This window comes from Chlamydotis macqueenii, chromosome 4, assembly GCF_036417535.1.
Source record: "Chlamydotis macqueenii isolate bChlMac1 chromosome 4, bChlMac1.mat, whole genome shotgun sequence".
Lineage (NCBI taxonomy): Eukaryota > Metazoa > Chordata > Aves > Otidiformes > Otididae > Chlamydotis > Chlamydotis macqueenii.
In genome coordinates, this window is record NC_141559.1 from 18,889,735 (window position 1) to 18,903,732 (window position 13,998).

At 39.1% G+C, this 13,998-nt stretch overlaps 1 protein-coding gene across 1 annotated transcript in view; it reads right to left on the reverse strand.

Moving 5' to 3' along the window:
* Positions 1-13,998, reverse strand: part of PTPN13 (protein tyrosine phosphatase non-receptor type 13) — a 128,058-nt gene that overhangs the window by 96,080 nt on the left and 17,980 nt on the right. The window contains exon 2 of the mRNA XM_086747156.1: positions 4,546-4,665. Coding sequence (XP_086603282.1) covers positions 4,546-4,660 — 115 coding nt within the window. The 5' untranslated portion in view covers positions 4,661-4,665. The remainder of the gene's footprint in view (positions 1-4,545; positions 4,666-13,998) is intronic.

Sequence of the window (13,998 nt, forward strand, 5' to 3'; positions counted from 1 at the left end):
TCTTTCTTTGCTCAACCTGCCCTCCTATTATCAGACTCGCTTTTTCCCTCTTCCCCCTCCCTTTAAACACACATCTTGAACCATAAGGTCCAACTATTTTCAGAATCCACAATACACACTTTAGCATAGGAGTGGCCTAAATGACATATGAAGTCTTTCCCACTTTCAAGTTTTGATAAATCTTCTCCTGTTAAACTTACCAAATTAGAGGGATGTATGGTTTATAGTTCTCAGAAGCAGAGAGCACAACATGCTCTTTACACTTACATGCTCACATTTGGGATACTTCAAAGACCTGTTCCTTTGACCTCATGGAGTACTGAGTGCAAGATACAGCATGTCTGAAACAGTCGATACACCCTCTCAACAACAAAATAGTTATTGCAGATAATTAAACAGATCTAAGAGAAGGGCAGGTCTGGTATCGGCCTTTTCAAATCTCCAGATTAATCTCAACGTCACTAGTACAACTGATGTCAGATCTGCAACTGAGTACTAGATTGCCTTTCTCCTCCATTTAACAGCTCATAATATGCTGAGAAGACAGCTACCAGAGTTGATCTTCTAAATCAGTGATTAGCAACTGAGCACTTCAATCTAATCTTTCATCGCTTACAGAGATTGAAATAAATTTGTGAAGTATTTTTGAAGAGTTCAACAACTGCTAGAATTGTAAATACAAACAGGCATAAAAATATGCACATTTATGTTTCAGTCACTGAATTATACAGGGTATGATACGTGATTAACCATGTAAGACATGCATTTTCATTCTGTGCTGCTTTTATTCAGTGCTTTGATGGATAAGAAGACAGACTCACTAAAAGACATGCAGAATTTCTATAAATCCAGACGTCAAATCTGTAACAGAAACTTGTTTTGGGCATTTTTTCCCTAATTTCCTGAAACTAGTTTAAGTAACAAATTCATAAAAGAATGCATTATCAGTTGATGGAGTAATAGCGAAAATTCTCAACTTCAAAAAGACTACCAAAGCTCTACCAGGATTACAGAAATAAATAAATGGCTACTTCTGCTGGTAATTCCTTTAAGTGTGTGTGGGTGCTTGGCTGGTGCAGGGAGGTTGCCAATAGATGACAATTTAAGAATTGAGAGTTTCCTTGGCCTTTTTATCCCCCTCATTCCAAAACAGTTGGACCATAGACTGTTGAACAATGTGTCTTATTCTTTTAAAGAAACTTAATACAGTAAACGCTCATCGAAGCTTAGATTTTGTTACAGAACAACATACGTTCAGGGATTCCAGAGCTATACAAGTACGAAGAAAAGAGCATCTCTGAGACTGGTCAGAGCCGAGCATGCTGTGAACTTGCAGAAACTAAAAGCTTGCCTCATTGCCCTCTGCCAAGAAGCGACTGGTCAGTTCTGAAAAATTCTGGAAACTCAGCCTCTGCCATAGAATAGCTCTGCTATGCTGTATGCTAGGTCTGAAATCTAACCAAGGAAAACAGGATTTTCTCTAGGATCTCCCATTTGCTACAAGTCCTCCAAAAATAAAGAACAAAATTGAGTTAGACAAGCCTACAGGACCTCTGCATTCTCTGTTCCTCTATCTCTGCAATGCATCTTTACAAGCCAGCACAGAAACCGATATTCAAGATGACCAAAAAAGGTTTTTAGATTCTTTCCTTAATGAAGCCAAATCTTCATTAAAGACTGGCTGGTTATCTTAATCACGCTGGGAGGAATTAGATTGCCTTTGTTAACTTTAGCTACATACTAAAGCTCTCTCATTTGGATGTCTCTTAAAGTGCATTTTACCACAGGGCTATATCCCAGGTTAATTAATAGCGCGCAACTGAAAATAGTTTGCTGAATTTGCAGAAAAACAACTCAATAAAGCAGCTTCATCTCTGAGAATTGACAGATTCTTCTGGCACTGATTTTATCTGAATTTGTGTTTTGGTCTTCACTGATAGGAAGACAGACCAGAAGCTTCTGCCACCTTAGCCAGTCTTAGCTGGCGAACATTCCCTTAACTTAAAAGTACATACTAGAAGTCCTGGGGCAGATTTCCATTTTGTGTTCTCATCTTTCAGTACTTGTTCCTCTGAAGGTGGGCTGACTGTGTTCTCATTCTCAATGCTTGCACACAGCTTTCATAGTAATTACTATAAAACTCTTTTCTGCACTACTCTCAGGACAAGAAAGGGTAGGCTCTTATTTTTCCTTCTTGAACATCATTTATATACAGGATAATGTCTTAAGTGGTTTCAGTACTATACTGTGATCTCTCAGGTGGCCTTCAAGATGGAGCTCAATGAGTTGATTCCTGTAAAGTGTGCAAGAATAAACCTTTAATCATTCAAGATCTCTCTTTAGTCAAGGTCTCAGTTGGTCTCAACCACTTGTCCTCTTAAACAAACAAACAAAAAAAAACCCCCAAAAAAACCCCCCCAAAAAATATCCATTCCTCTGATTCACTCTGCAAGACAACAAAGAGAGAAAGAGAGGAAAGACGTCATCAGCCTTCTCTTTCTTGCATTACAAGAAGCAGAGGGACAGGACAGTTGGTCAAACTGCAACAATAAACTCAGCATTCCTAATAGGGAACATTTCTTACCACACATGGGCTGCAGGATTGCTGGTAAAGGGGAAAAGGGAAATTTGTATACGATACCAAACTACACCCATAATTTGCCTACCAAAAAATATTTTGGAGAAGTTGATAAAATTTAGTATTTCTAATGCTAAGTTTGATCAGAAATTAAACATTGTTTGGCAGTTTCTGCTCACATCTGCCTTCTTCAAAGTCTTTGTGAAGTATCCAACAGAGATCACTTTCAGAGGTTGTACAATGTACAAGAAGATCTAGTGTCTAACTCAACAGATTGTCTCAAGTAAATCCTAAAAAAAAAAAAAAAAAAAACAAACAAAACCCCAAACCTCAAGCAACTTAAATATTGAATCTTAATAAAATAAGCCAGACAGATGCAAAAAATACAATAGGTTTTGCCCTCAGAAATGAAAATGTGTTCCTTGCATAGTAATGTGGCAAAAAAATGGCTGTTTTCAAAGTGTAAGCTTTTGATTTTTCCTGAATAAAACTGAATAAGCTCACACATGCATGCTTAGATATAACGAGATGACCCCCATAAATTTGCTGAAATACTAAGATGCATCATGGGAACACACATTCTATCTGAGGTCAGGTTAAAGATTTTACTGAAGTTCAACATTTGAGTTAAGCTTTCTTTTGACATAAAGAGCAAAAAAGCAGGGGAAAGGGCTTAAGGACTTCCAGATTTTAAAAGAAAAGAAAGGAAAACATAAGGAAGAGGAAGGGTTTCATACTTACACCTAGTGCTAAAACACGTAATTATTAGCAGTATTGCAGATGCTCAAGTTAGAGCCTACTAAGTTGTGGGAATGGAGGAGAAGACATACTTACTTCTACTCCTTTGAAGTATAACAAGCCACCACATTCCTCTCAGTAGCCATCTATGTCTTGCTAATTGCATTTTGGGGAATGATACTTAGCCATTCTGGTCAATTTTTCAGCGTCTCACCTTTGCCTCATTAGATACTAAATCTCTTTGGAGCAGACTAGTCATGACTGGACTGTACTGTACCCATTTCTATGTCCCCTTAAGGATCAAAGTGCTCCAGTTGTGCCAGACTTAGAGTTTTTTCTATGTTTCTATCTCATTTCAATAAGTCTAAAATAATGCAAAGAATACCCTATGGCAGTTTCCTACTAATGTGATGTTTTCACCACATGAAACTGAATATGCTGTGGGGTACTGACAGAACATGACGTGATGGTTGAAAACATTCTTTGGGCTGGGGTGCAGCTAGGCACTTTACCCAAAGATAACCCAGAAGCAAGTTATTATTTGGGTTTAGAGCCTAGGAAGAACAAGGGAGATTACTTATACGACACTGTCGTGGTTTAGACCTAGTCACCATGCAGCTGCTTGCCCACGCTCCCCCTCTCCAGTGGGATGGCACAGAGAATTGGGAAGAAAGGAAAACTGGTGGGTTGAGATGAAGACAGTTTACTAGAATAGCAAAGGAAAATGACAGTAACAAGATACAGTGCTACTGAAATACACGAAATTAATGACACACAATTTCTCACCACCCAACATCCCAATGACTGATACAGTCCATCCCCAGTAGTGATCATGGAAACAAAATCGAGCAGCAAGTAAAGGAGTGAGAGACAGACAGTGCTGCCCCACCCCCAGACAACCCTTATTTATACACTAAGCATGACACTTATGGTATGGAATACACTTTGGCCAGTTGGGGTCAACTATACCGGCTGTATCCCTCCCAGTTTCCTGCATTTGCACATCACTGAAACCTGGGAAGCTGGAAAGTGTCCTTGGTCTCTTTAGTAACAACTAATAACATCAGTGTATTTACCAATGTTCTTCACATACCAAATCCCATACTAAATCCAAAACACAGTGGCTACCGAGAGGAAAATTAGCTTAATCCCAGCTGAAACCAGAACAGATACATAAACATATCCAAGATGTTTTAGTTCTGTATATATCAGTCTTTAAAAATGCTTACCTTTTCTGAATAGTTCTTGAAGACTCTCTGCACTTTGATTCAAAATAGCCCATATTTCCTCTTCTTGCAACGGTCCCCCCCGAACCTCCAGAGCCTCTGCCAGTGATACATGCATGTTACCTGGGAAATGAGACAGACTGATTTAAGAATATGAAAGAGTTATTTTCTCCTTGTATGTAGTACTCAAGTAGTAACAATCTATGCTCATTCAACTCTCAATCACAAAAATTCTCTAACATTAATAGAACCCAACAATTATAAACACTACGCTATTCACCATGACACTAAAGAACTTTGAGCACCTGCAATTACGAAGAAGAAAAACTCAGGTTAATGTAACAATGATCCATATTAACAATGTAGGCTACTAAATCAATAAACTCAACAAGCTGGCATTAGTCCATATGGTATGAGCAAGAGTTTGCTCCGTTTAAAAAAAAAAAAAAAAAAAAAAAAAGACATAATGATTAGTAGTTACAGGTTTAGTAACATAAATCAGCTCTTAATAGTATTTGGACAGGTTTAAGTTAGTCAAGCTGCCGTTCGGAAAGGAATCATTCCTGGAATACTTTGGGTCAGAAGGGACCTTCAAAGGTCATCTAGTTCAACCCCCCTGTAAGGAACAGGGACATCTCCAACTAGATCAGGTTGCTCGGAGCCCCGTCCAACCTGGCTTTGAATGTTTCCAGGGATGGGGCATCTGCCACCTCTCTGGGGAACCTGCTCCAAGGCTTCACCATCCTCATCATAAAAAGTTCCTTCCTTATACCTAGTCTAAAATCTACCCTCTTTTAGTTTAAAACCATCACCCCTTATCCTTTCGCAACAGGTGCTGCTAAAACATTTGCTCCCATCATTCTTATAAGCCCCCTTTAAGTACTGAAAGGCTGCAATAAGGTCTCTCCAGAGCCTTCTCTTCTTCAGGCTGAACAGCACCAATTCTCTCAACCTGTCTTCATAGGAGAGGTGCTCCAGCCCTCTGATCATCTTTGTGGCCCTCCTCTTCTTCCAGTATCTTTTCACAGGGCTATTTATATTATCTTATGACCAAATAGCAAGAAACACTCACTGCCTGCAAACACGCAAGCAAGCAAGCTCGCTGTGGAACTGACAGTTACCTCCTTTGTTCAGCTTCTTCACACATTCAAGAAAACAAAGTAAAACCGTTAGCGGTGCTCTACATATCACATCCCCAGAAAACAAATAAAGACTTCCTTCCACAGCTAAAAGAGGTCAGGCCTTAATATTCTTTCAATGAGTTAAACTATTTTCACCATACCACAACATGATACGCAGTTGTCCGAAACCAAAACCATTTTGAAAACTGAAGAATGTATCCCTAAATATTCTAGTAAAGTCAAAGCTTCATCATTTCAGTAAGGTCAGGAGCAAATAAATAATGTGTCTGCTTAATTAGTTTCTATGGACACTATAAATGTTCTTAGATTGAGCACTCATGTCAATTTATAGTTCTGACTGAGATGCAGCTGCGGTCGCTTCTCTCTCTGCTTTTCTCCAAAGCCCAAAGAAAAAAAACTTTGAAGTAGCGAGCTGCAGTAAGAGCCTAAGGTATATAATCAATCATCAGTGACAAGTTTGTTAGGTCTCAAAGGCTCTAAAGTTGCTGCTAGAAATGGAAAAGACAGTTCCACAAGCAATGTATGTTGCCCCAAGATCAGTAACTGGTATCAACAGCTGTAGATAGAATCATAGAATGGTTAGGGTTGGAAGGGACCCTCAAAGTCATCTAGTCTAGATGACCTAATGGTTCTTCTGGAAGTTCCTCCCGCTCCCTTCCGATCAACTAGCGAGAGCCTCCCCATCAGCACACAATCCTGGCTCAGATGTACATTCATGGATATTAATCTAACAATTTGCAAGAAGGACAGGCTGACTAGCTGTATTTAGTTTCCCAACTGTCTAGGCACTTTCATGCCTTCCATGATTTTTTTCTTTTTTTTTACTTCCAGATAACCAGGCTCATACCCATATAATGGCAATATAAAAAGTTTAATATCCTGCAGTTTCTAGCTGAAGAGATGGGCTTTGAAAACACTTGCTGAAGGACTACTCAGAACCTTTTCAGATAGAGTTCTACACTATGCTATTGAAAAACTACATTGTTGGCTGCATTTCATCACAGCTGATTTTTTCTTACTTCACAGCTTGACAGTTTTTATTATCCAATTATTCTGCCTGTTTACTAAGCAAGATATATTTTCAACAATTAATGTTTAAAAGTCATAATCAAAAGATAATGGAAGGTAAAACAGATCCAGACCACATTTAAAAGAAAGATGAAATACAAACGCCCAAAGAGAAAAATAAATACACTGTTCAAAACAGAAAGCTAGGGACCAGTAAACTTGCAATAAATGGATGGAAAGCCAGAGATAAACTTGTTTTGAGTCAGTATGAGATTCACATACACCTGGCACAGTGTCTGTTCTACCATCCGTACCAGGGAATTTTGTGATTTCATAGCACTGTCTCAAATTTCAGTATGTATATCTAGAATCAGACTGGGTTATTCAGATTAAAAGATCTCGTCTTCTCCTAGGGACTAAAAATATATGATCCGCAAATGAAAACTTTCTGTGCAAAATACTCTAAAGGAAGTAGGCTGAACATAACACCACCAAGAAAAATCCCCTTAAGAATCCTTCTGTGCCACTGTCCTTTTCCCCACCCCGCAATATCCTGATTCCTTTCAGCTGTGGTGAAAAAATAGCGTGGGCTGTTCTGTAGCAGATACAAGATGATTCCCTGTTTCACATCATTACAGAGACCATAAGCACATCTACTCAAACTTCCAAACATGTTACTGTGATCAAAAAAATTGGTTTTTGTAGGATTCTTTTACTGTTAATGTAAGAAGCATATGAATATCCACCCAGTCATGGCGGCCTCAGCTGTAGCAGTGTAAGCAACAAGATCTGCTTGTCTATTACAGATAGCAGTAGCATGACAAATAAAAATAAACATCACAACACACGAAAACCAAAATATTTCAAATTGGTTTTGAAAGCCCAAGCAGAATACAACAAAACATCAACCACTGCAAACACAGCCACAGGCAAGAGTTGGGATTTGAGTGGGACTCTCATTGAAGCATATCTGTTTCAGCAACTTTTTGGTAACTTTGTTTCGGTATTTTTTCCTGTAAGTTTTCTTCCTCCAAACCATCTTGAAGCTGCAGCGCTCGACTGTCACAGCAAAGAGCAGGCCAACACACTGGTTACAAAGATGAAAGAAACTTCCACGAAATGGTTCTGTCCCGGAGGAACTGACTGAGGCAAGCTGGGGGTGAAGTGTTCAGGGGCAAATACACAGCCAGAGTTCTCCACCTGTACAGTCACCTGTTAGCTGCCAGGCACCATTAATTTAACTGGTTCAAAACACACTTCTTCCCCACCAGTCTGTTTGCGATGGATGTTTTTCACAAGGAGACAGGAGAAATTTGTAGGAATTATAAGGTTTGCAATGCACAATTCTTGCGAATTTGCTGTCTCCTTAGATTCTGAGAGCCTTCATAGTGCCTGGTCCTTCCTGAATACACAAGCTGAACTGCTATGTGCCATGCACATGCCTGAACATTTTGATAAATTACACCATAATGACAGCATAAAGTAATTTATGTAAGAGAAAAACATACAAAGCTTTTGTAGAAAACTGCATCAAAACTACACAGACTGCCTATCTTCACATCTTAGCCCTCTAATTGCAGTTAGGTCCGTAGCCATGTAGTTGTTTAACGTTCATTTGCCAGTTAAAATTAATTACCATTTTAAATGTCTATTTGAACTCCTATGGCTAAGAACTCAGAGAAGGGAAGTTGAGTGATAGCAACAGGGGACAACAGACTAAGAACAGCAAGTTCTTAAAATGCAGGAAAGAGAAGACAAAGTAAAGATGAGTTATCTCCATTAAGGGTAAACTTTCAGCCGATTTCAATTGAGCAAAAAGGGGCTAATCCAAGGAGAGGGGGTGAGTGGATCTCAGGAAAGCTGAATAGTATTGGTCTAAAAAGACAGAATGCAAACTGCAAGTAAAATGAAGACTTATCTCTCGTACTAACAGTACAAACTAGTCTGCTTCAAACTTCCAAAGATGCTCCTGGCATTCCCTGTTTTTCATGGTATCAAGTTGATTGGCAAAGAAATCTAGATGAACTAGCAGAGTTCTCAATGGACTTTTAGTTAGGTTCCTGTCAGGCCACTTTCTTTCAGTCCTCTCCCTGTCTCCTCCTTATTTAAGATAAGCAAGATGTGTTGTGCTGGCATCCTGTGTCCTGATCCTTTCACTCCTTGTAATAAAAATGGATAGATTAAAGAACACTGAACGGTGCACCTTCTATGAATAAGCTCATTTCCTTTTTCCTTGGAACACCATTATGGTGGCATCTTAAATACGAAGCCACACCGACACCTTAGCTGAAATGGGATCGGGAGGCTTACAAAGCTACGTACATCCTGTTTCTGCACCTTGCTTCACAAGAGAAGTAGTCCAGGTGCAGTCATGATCAGGAGGCACGTCAAAGGGCCAGGTGGTATGAACTCCACATGAACTGTGAAGGCATGCACTCTCCATGTACCCAAAAACCACACAAGGTCATAGCCACAGAATATCCAAAAAGGGACATTCACACAGCACAGGGAATAATAGAATATAGGAAGACAGTGGACAAATGAAAATAGTTAACACTGGAGAAGCATAGGCATTACTGCAAAACCATAAGCATTACTTTCAGGTTGCTTGCTCTGGGATAGAATTTACTCCTAGACCACACAGGAGTACAATTTCCACAGGAAAGAAGTTGCATCATGTGGCTCATGTGGCAGCAGCTCTTTTTCGCTCCAGGACAAGAGAGTAAATTCAGGTGTAAATCATTTGTATTAACAAGCCCTGACTGCAATTTCTCACCCTCCACGCCATTCAGCCCTAAGCCATGCAGGCAGCACAGTTCCAAGAAAGAATGCTGCTTAAGCCAAAGGCCTCTCCCATATCTCAAACACTTCCTTTAAAAAGTCTGTTTACCTGATGGGACCAACTGCCAGCTCCTCTCTCTAAGGCAAAGAGCTTATACGCTCCCTGAGGAGCGGGATGGATGGGTAGTTCTGTCTCTTCCATGTAAAGCAAGCTCAGTGACCTCCTCGCCCCTACACTGTACAGTCCCAACAACCTGTGTTAAAAGCACAACATTTATGGAACACGCAGGCAGTGCCAACATGGTGCATGAGGCAGCCTGACACTTTCTCAAACCAAGGTGAGAGGGAAAGCACAAGAAGAGCAGCCCTTCACAGAGAGTAATACTGTCAAAAGGACAATTTACAAGGTATACGCTTAATCTTTTTTTCCTACTACTTGCAAAGTTTTCAAAATTGCTCACGTTTTTATTATTTCTGTATGCAGAACAGAAGTTAAATGCTCAAAATTATCATTTCCCCCAACCACCAATTTTTTTCTTTATGCATTTTAAACTTGAAATTGAAGGTCTCCAATGGCAAACCAACAATTACAAAAAGTTGAATGGCCTACTCCTTCCAGATTTTATTGAACTCTTGCCAGCTGAAATATTAAGAAGCTATTCCTATAACTGTGTTTAATAAAGACTATAATATCAGTAATTTTGTCAAAAAGTTCCTAAAACCAGACTGGAAGTCAAAAGGCTAAACTGCTTCAACTTAAACCAAAACAAAGTTGTCAAGCAACAGTTTAGTAACACATATATCCCTTGCTTGTTTCCTTACCTTCTGCATCAGCATTTTTCCCAATGGTCTAACTTCAGAACCAAGACTTCAAGTCAAAAGCTGTGCTTTAACAACATCAGCTAACTAAGATGCAGTACCTCATACTTTTATGATATCTCATTGGAATACACTGCCAAGAAACATGGAGAGCTGCTGCCTTAGTCACATACTCTGTACATTATTTTAGATGCGCTAGAAGCAGTGGAAAAAATCTGGAATATAAAAACCACTGTTGGAGTTTCTAGATAATCACATAAAATACTCTGGTATTCATTTTCATCCTTTGACAAAATTTAAAACAGACAAAAGACACAGCAAGAAGGCTCTACATACATCCAAAATATTTTCTGTGGTGAAAAAAGCTACCTTATTTCTCCCATATAAAACACCGCTATCTGACTTTATCTGTCCCAAGCATTTGCTCCACAGGTATACTTAGGCAAAAAGCAGCAATTTCGAGGAGCACTTTTCTCTTAAGGGATAAGCAAAGAGACCTTTCTCCCCTCTCCTCTGTAGATACAAAAGCACATTTAACAAGACAATTCTGTCCAAAAGAACCTCTTAAAACTCACCTTTCTAAAGCCATTATTAGGTGCCTAAAAACAAAACACTGACACTTTTATTCAGCACTCTCGCTGAGGTGAAGTGCTTTCTAAAAGCACTCAATATGCACAAATTCTGGTGAAAACGAACTGGAGCTGTACCTGAAGAGTTTTCAGAGTCCAGCCTCTCCCATTTCAGAACCTCAGCATCTGGAGTCTTTACCATGCTCTGTGATTTCAGAATACTGGCATCTCTTCTATTTACATTATATTTATTTCACATTGACCCACATCTTACACCCCTGAAGAAGACCTGGAACGCATCTATCAATTAGTTTATCCTCAATAATACTGTTGCTGAAACTGTGCTTAAGTGCAGAACGCTGGAGCCAAGTGAGAAAGCTTGCACTTCAGTAGTCTTGGAAACCTTATTTTCAAATATGGATATACTTAGATGTGCACATAAAATGTGGTTTCCTATAGCTGCAGGTCCAATTTGCATAGATTGTCCACAAAATAAAGTATTATTTGCAAATATTCAAGTCAAGCAGGCAGTCAAGGTAACTATACAAGCTAATCAAGTCAACTGTGTTTAAAAACTTTTTTTTTTTAATAATCCTCCTCTCAGTTTATTTACTGCACATTATTTTCATTTATTGTCCTCAAGGATAAGGAAACAAATCCTTGTGCCATGACCACTTTTTTCACTTCTCTTATAGATACAAAGAGGGGACAAAATGCCCCACAAGACGTAAATCCCGTCTCCCCTCTCTTGTCTCTAAATAACTGCTAGAAATCATGTGAATCTAAGTTTTTGCGAACAAACACATTTCCATGGTGCTTTTCATTCAATCAGCTCCTTGATAACAATACTATCTTAGTATAAGCACTAGTCCCTCCTCCTTCATTTTGGAGAGGTCAGCAGACATTAGTATTACCACTCAAGAACTTCCTTCCCTCAGTTGTGGAAGAAACTAGCTTCTGCCACTCACATTTTTCCTTCCATGTTCTCCTCTTTCTCTCCTGTAGGTAGACAAGATGAAATGTCAGCAAAATAGTACCATGCTCCTGGGTCAATCCTCAAACTATATTAAGAAAATTTATTTAAAATTGCATCTCCTCTTCCAACTGATAGCTTGCTGCTTGAGCTCAAGCCTCCTAAGTAAAGGAACAGAAAGTAGCTCAAATTTGTGATAAGCAAAGAACATGAGGACATGTGTCCTCAAAGAACATGAGGACACGCTCCCAGAAGTATAGGGTACTGTTGGCGTTTTATTTGAACATGCAGGGATGCTCTCACACTCACTGTAACAGATGAGATGTTAGTGCTTCTCCTTCCAAATCTTTAAATCAGTCTCGTATTCCTATGTCTGGAAGACAGAAGAACGTGACATACTGAGAATCCTGGCTCACACCTCTAGAGCAAGCAGTGTTCATTTTACTCAAGAAGTGCTTGCTTTCTTTCCTGGAAGGTGGAAAGAAATAGGCTTTTGGCATCGGATTGAACTCACAATGGAAGACAAGCAAGGGTTATTGCCGACTCCCTCCCTTGCTCTTCTGTCTATCACCAGAACTAGATAAACTTGTTTATCCGAGGCTCTGTGTAAGGCAAACTAGTAAATCCAGTCCAAAATGTATATAATAATAATAATAATAATAATGAAAGTCATGTTTTCTATGCAACTGTAGAATGTTCTTTTATACATCAGAGTAGCTGATGTTTCACATCTGATATTAAAATTGTATTCAGAAGAGTATATAATTATCTCTACAAAGTAAGCTTGATCCACATAAATCAGGGCATGACTCTTGTATCCCTCTCTTAGTTTAATTGTCACTGTAAGATCCTTGGGCAACTCCCTTATTTTGCTGTTGATCTGCTCCACCTCAGAGAGGCATGTCTCCTTGGTGCGTTTCTCATACTTGCAACTTTCATTTTAATTGCTAAGTAGGAACAGAGGACCTGTGATTAAGACAAGTTTTATAAAGGGAAAAACAGAAATTTCAGGACTGCGAACAGCTTGGCAATAATAACACTTTTCAAATAGCAGATCAACTATTGATACCCTTATTCACATGTAACAAATGAAACTCTTCTAATGACATGAAATAATCACAAGCAAAACACATCCTACCATTGACAACATAACTTCATGAAGTAGTGATGTACTGTCTATCATATAACTTCACTTAGGACAAATTGCAGGCTGTGCAGCAATCTTGACGAAGATGCCTTCCTTGGAGTCCTTCCATACTGTTTTTTTACAGTGCACAGTGACAGTAATGCTCTTCATTAAATACACTGGGGTACACAACTGCTGCTAGGTCTACATGGATGACACGCACCACTAAGAACAGCACCTCCAGCTTTAGTCCAGCAGTTATTCCATTCCTGCATGGAAAAGCTACGCATTCCTCACATACTATAAAAAGATCATGACTGAAGTCTGTCCTTATTCACTTGCAGCTCTTAGCATAGCTGAGGAGGGAATTAAAGTTATTGTCAAAGGAGCAGAAATAGTAGCACACACACAATTTAAATACCATGAAGTCACTAGGAAGCATTATCCTAAGTCAGTAAGCACTACTTCCTGCCATCTGTGGCATTTTGGAGATATCTACAGGTAAGACAAGGAGGCTCTGATAAGCAAGTCAAGTAAGCAGTGACAATTGTACAGAATAACTGCTTTTTCATATCTATAAAAAGATGATTTTCTTTATAATCAGCCCCCAATGTTTGATAAGAATAATGATCAACTACTTAACACCAAGACATAAATTGCTACAGACTAGAAACTCAGTGACTCTACAAGTAAGTTCCACTGATTTAACAGGTACAAATTAAGCCAGTATTGCTCAACAGATAACTTCCCTAATGGATAAACTCACTCGAGAGCAGGTTTTTAAAAGCTTAGCTTAAGGTCTCTCCTGTGGTAATGAAGTGATACAAATTTTACTTGATAAAAGACTTTAGCAGAAGAGATATTTTACTGTGGCACCAAAACAGTTTATCCATAGTTAGAACAATCTAATGTGTGGTACTCATATGAGAAATGTACTGGTTTCAGAAGCAACTCTGTTGTGTTTTTAGTTTGAAAGGAGCACCCTTGCATACTCACAACAAGAAAGCAACCAGCTAATAAGGAGCATAACTTGTGTAC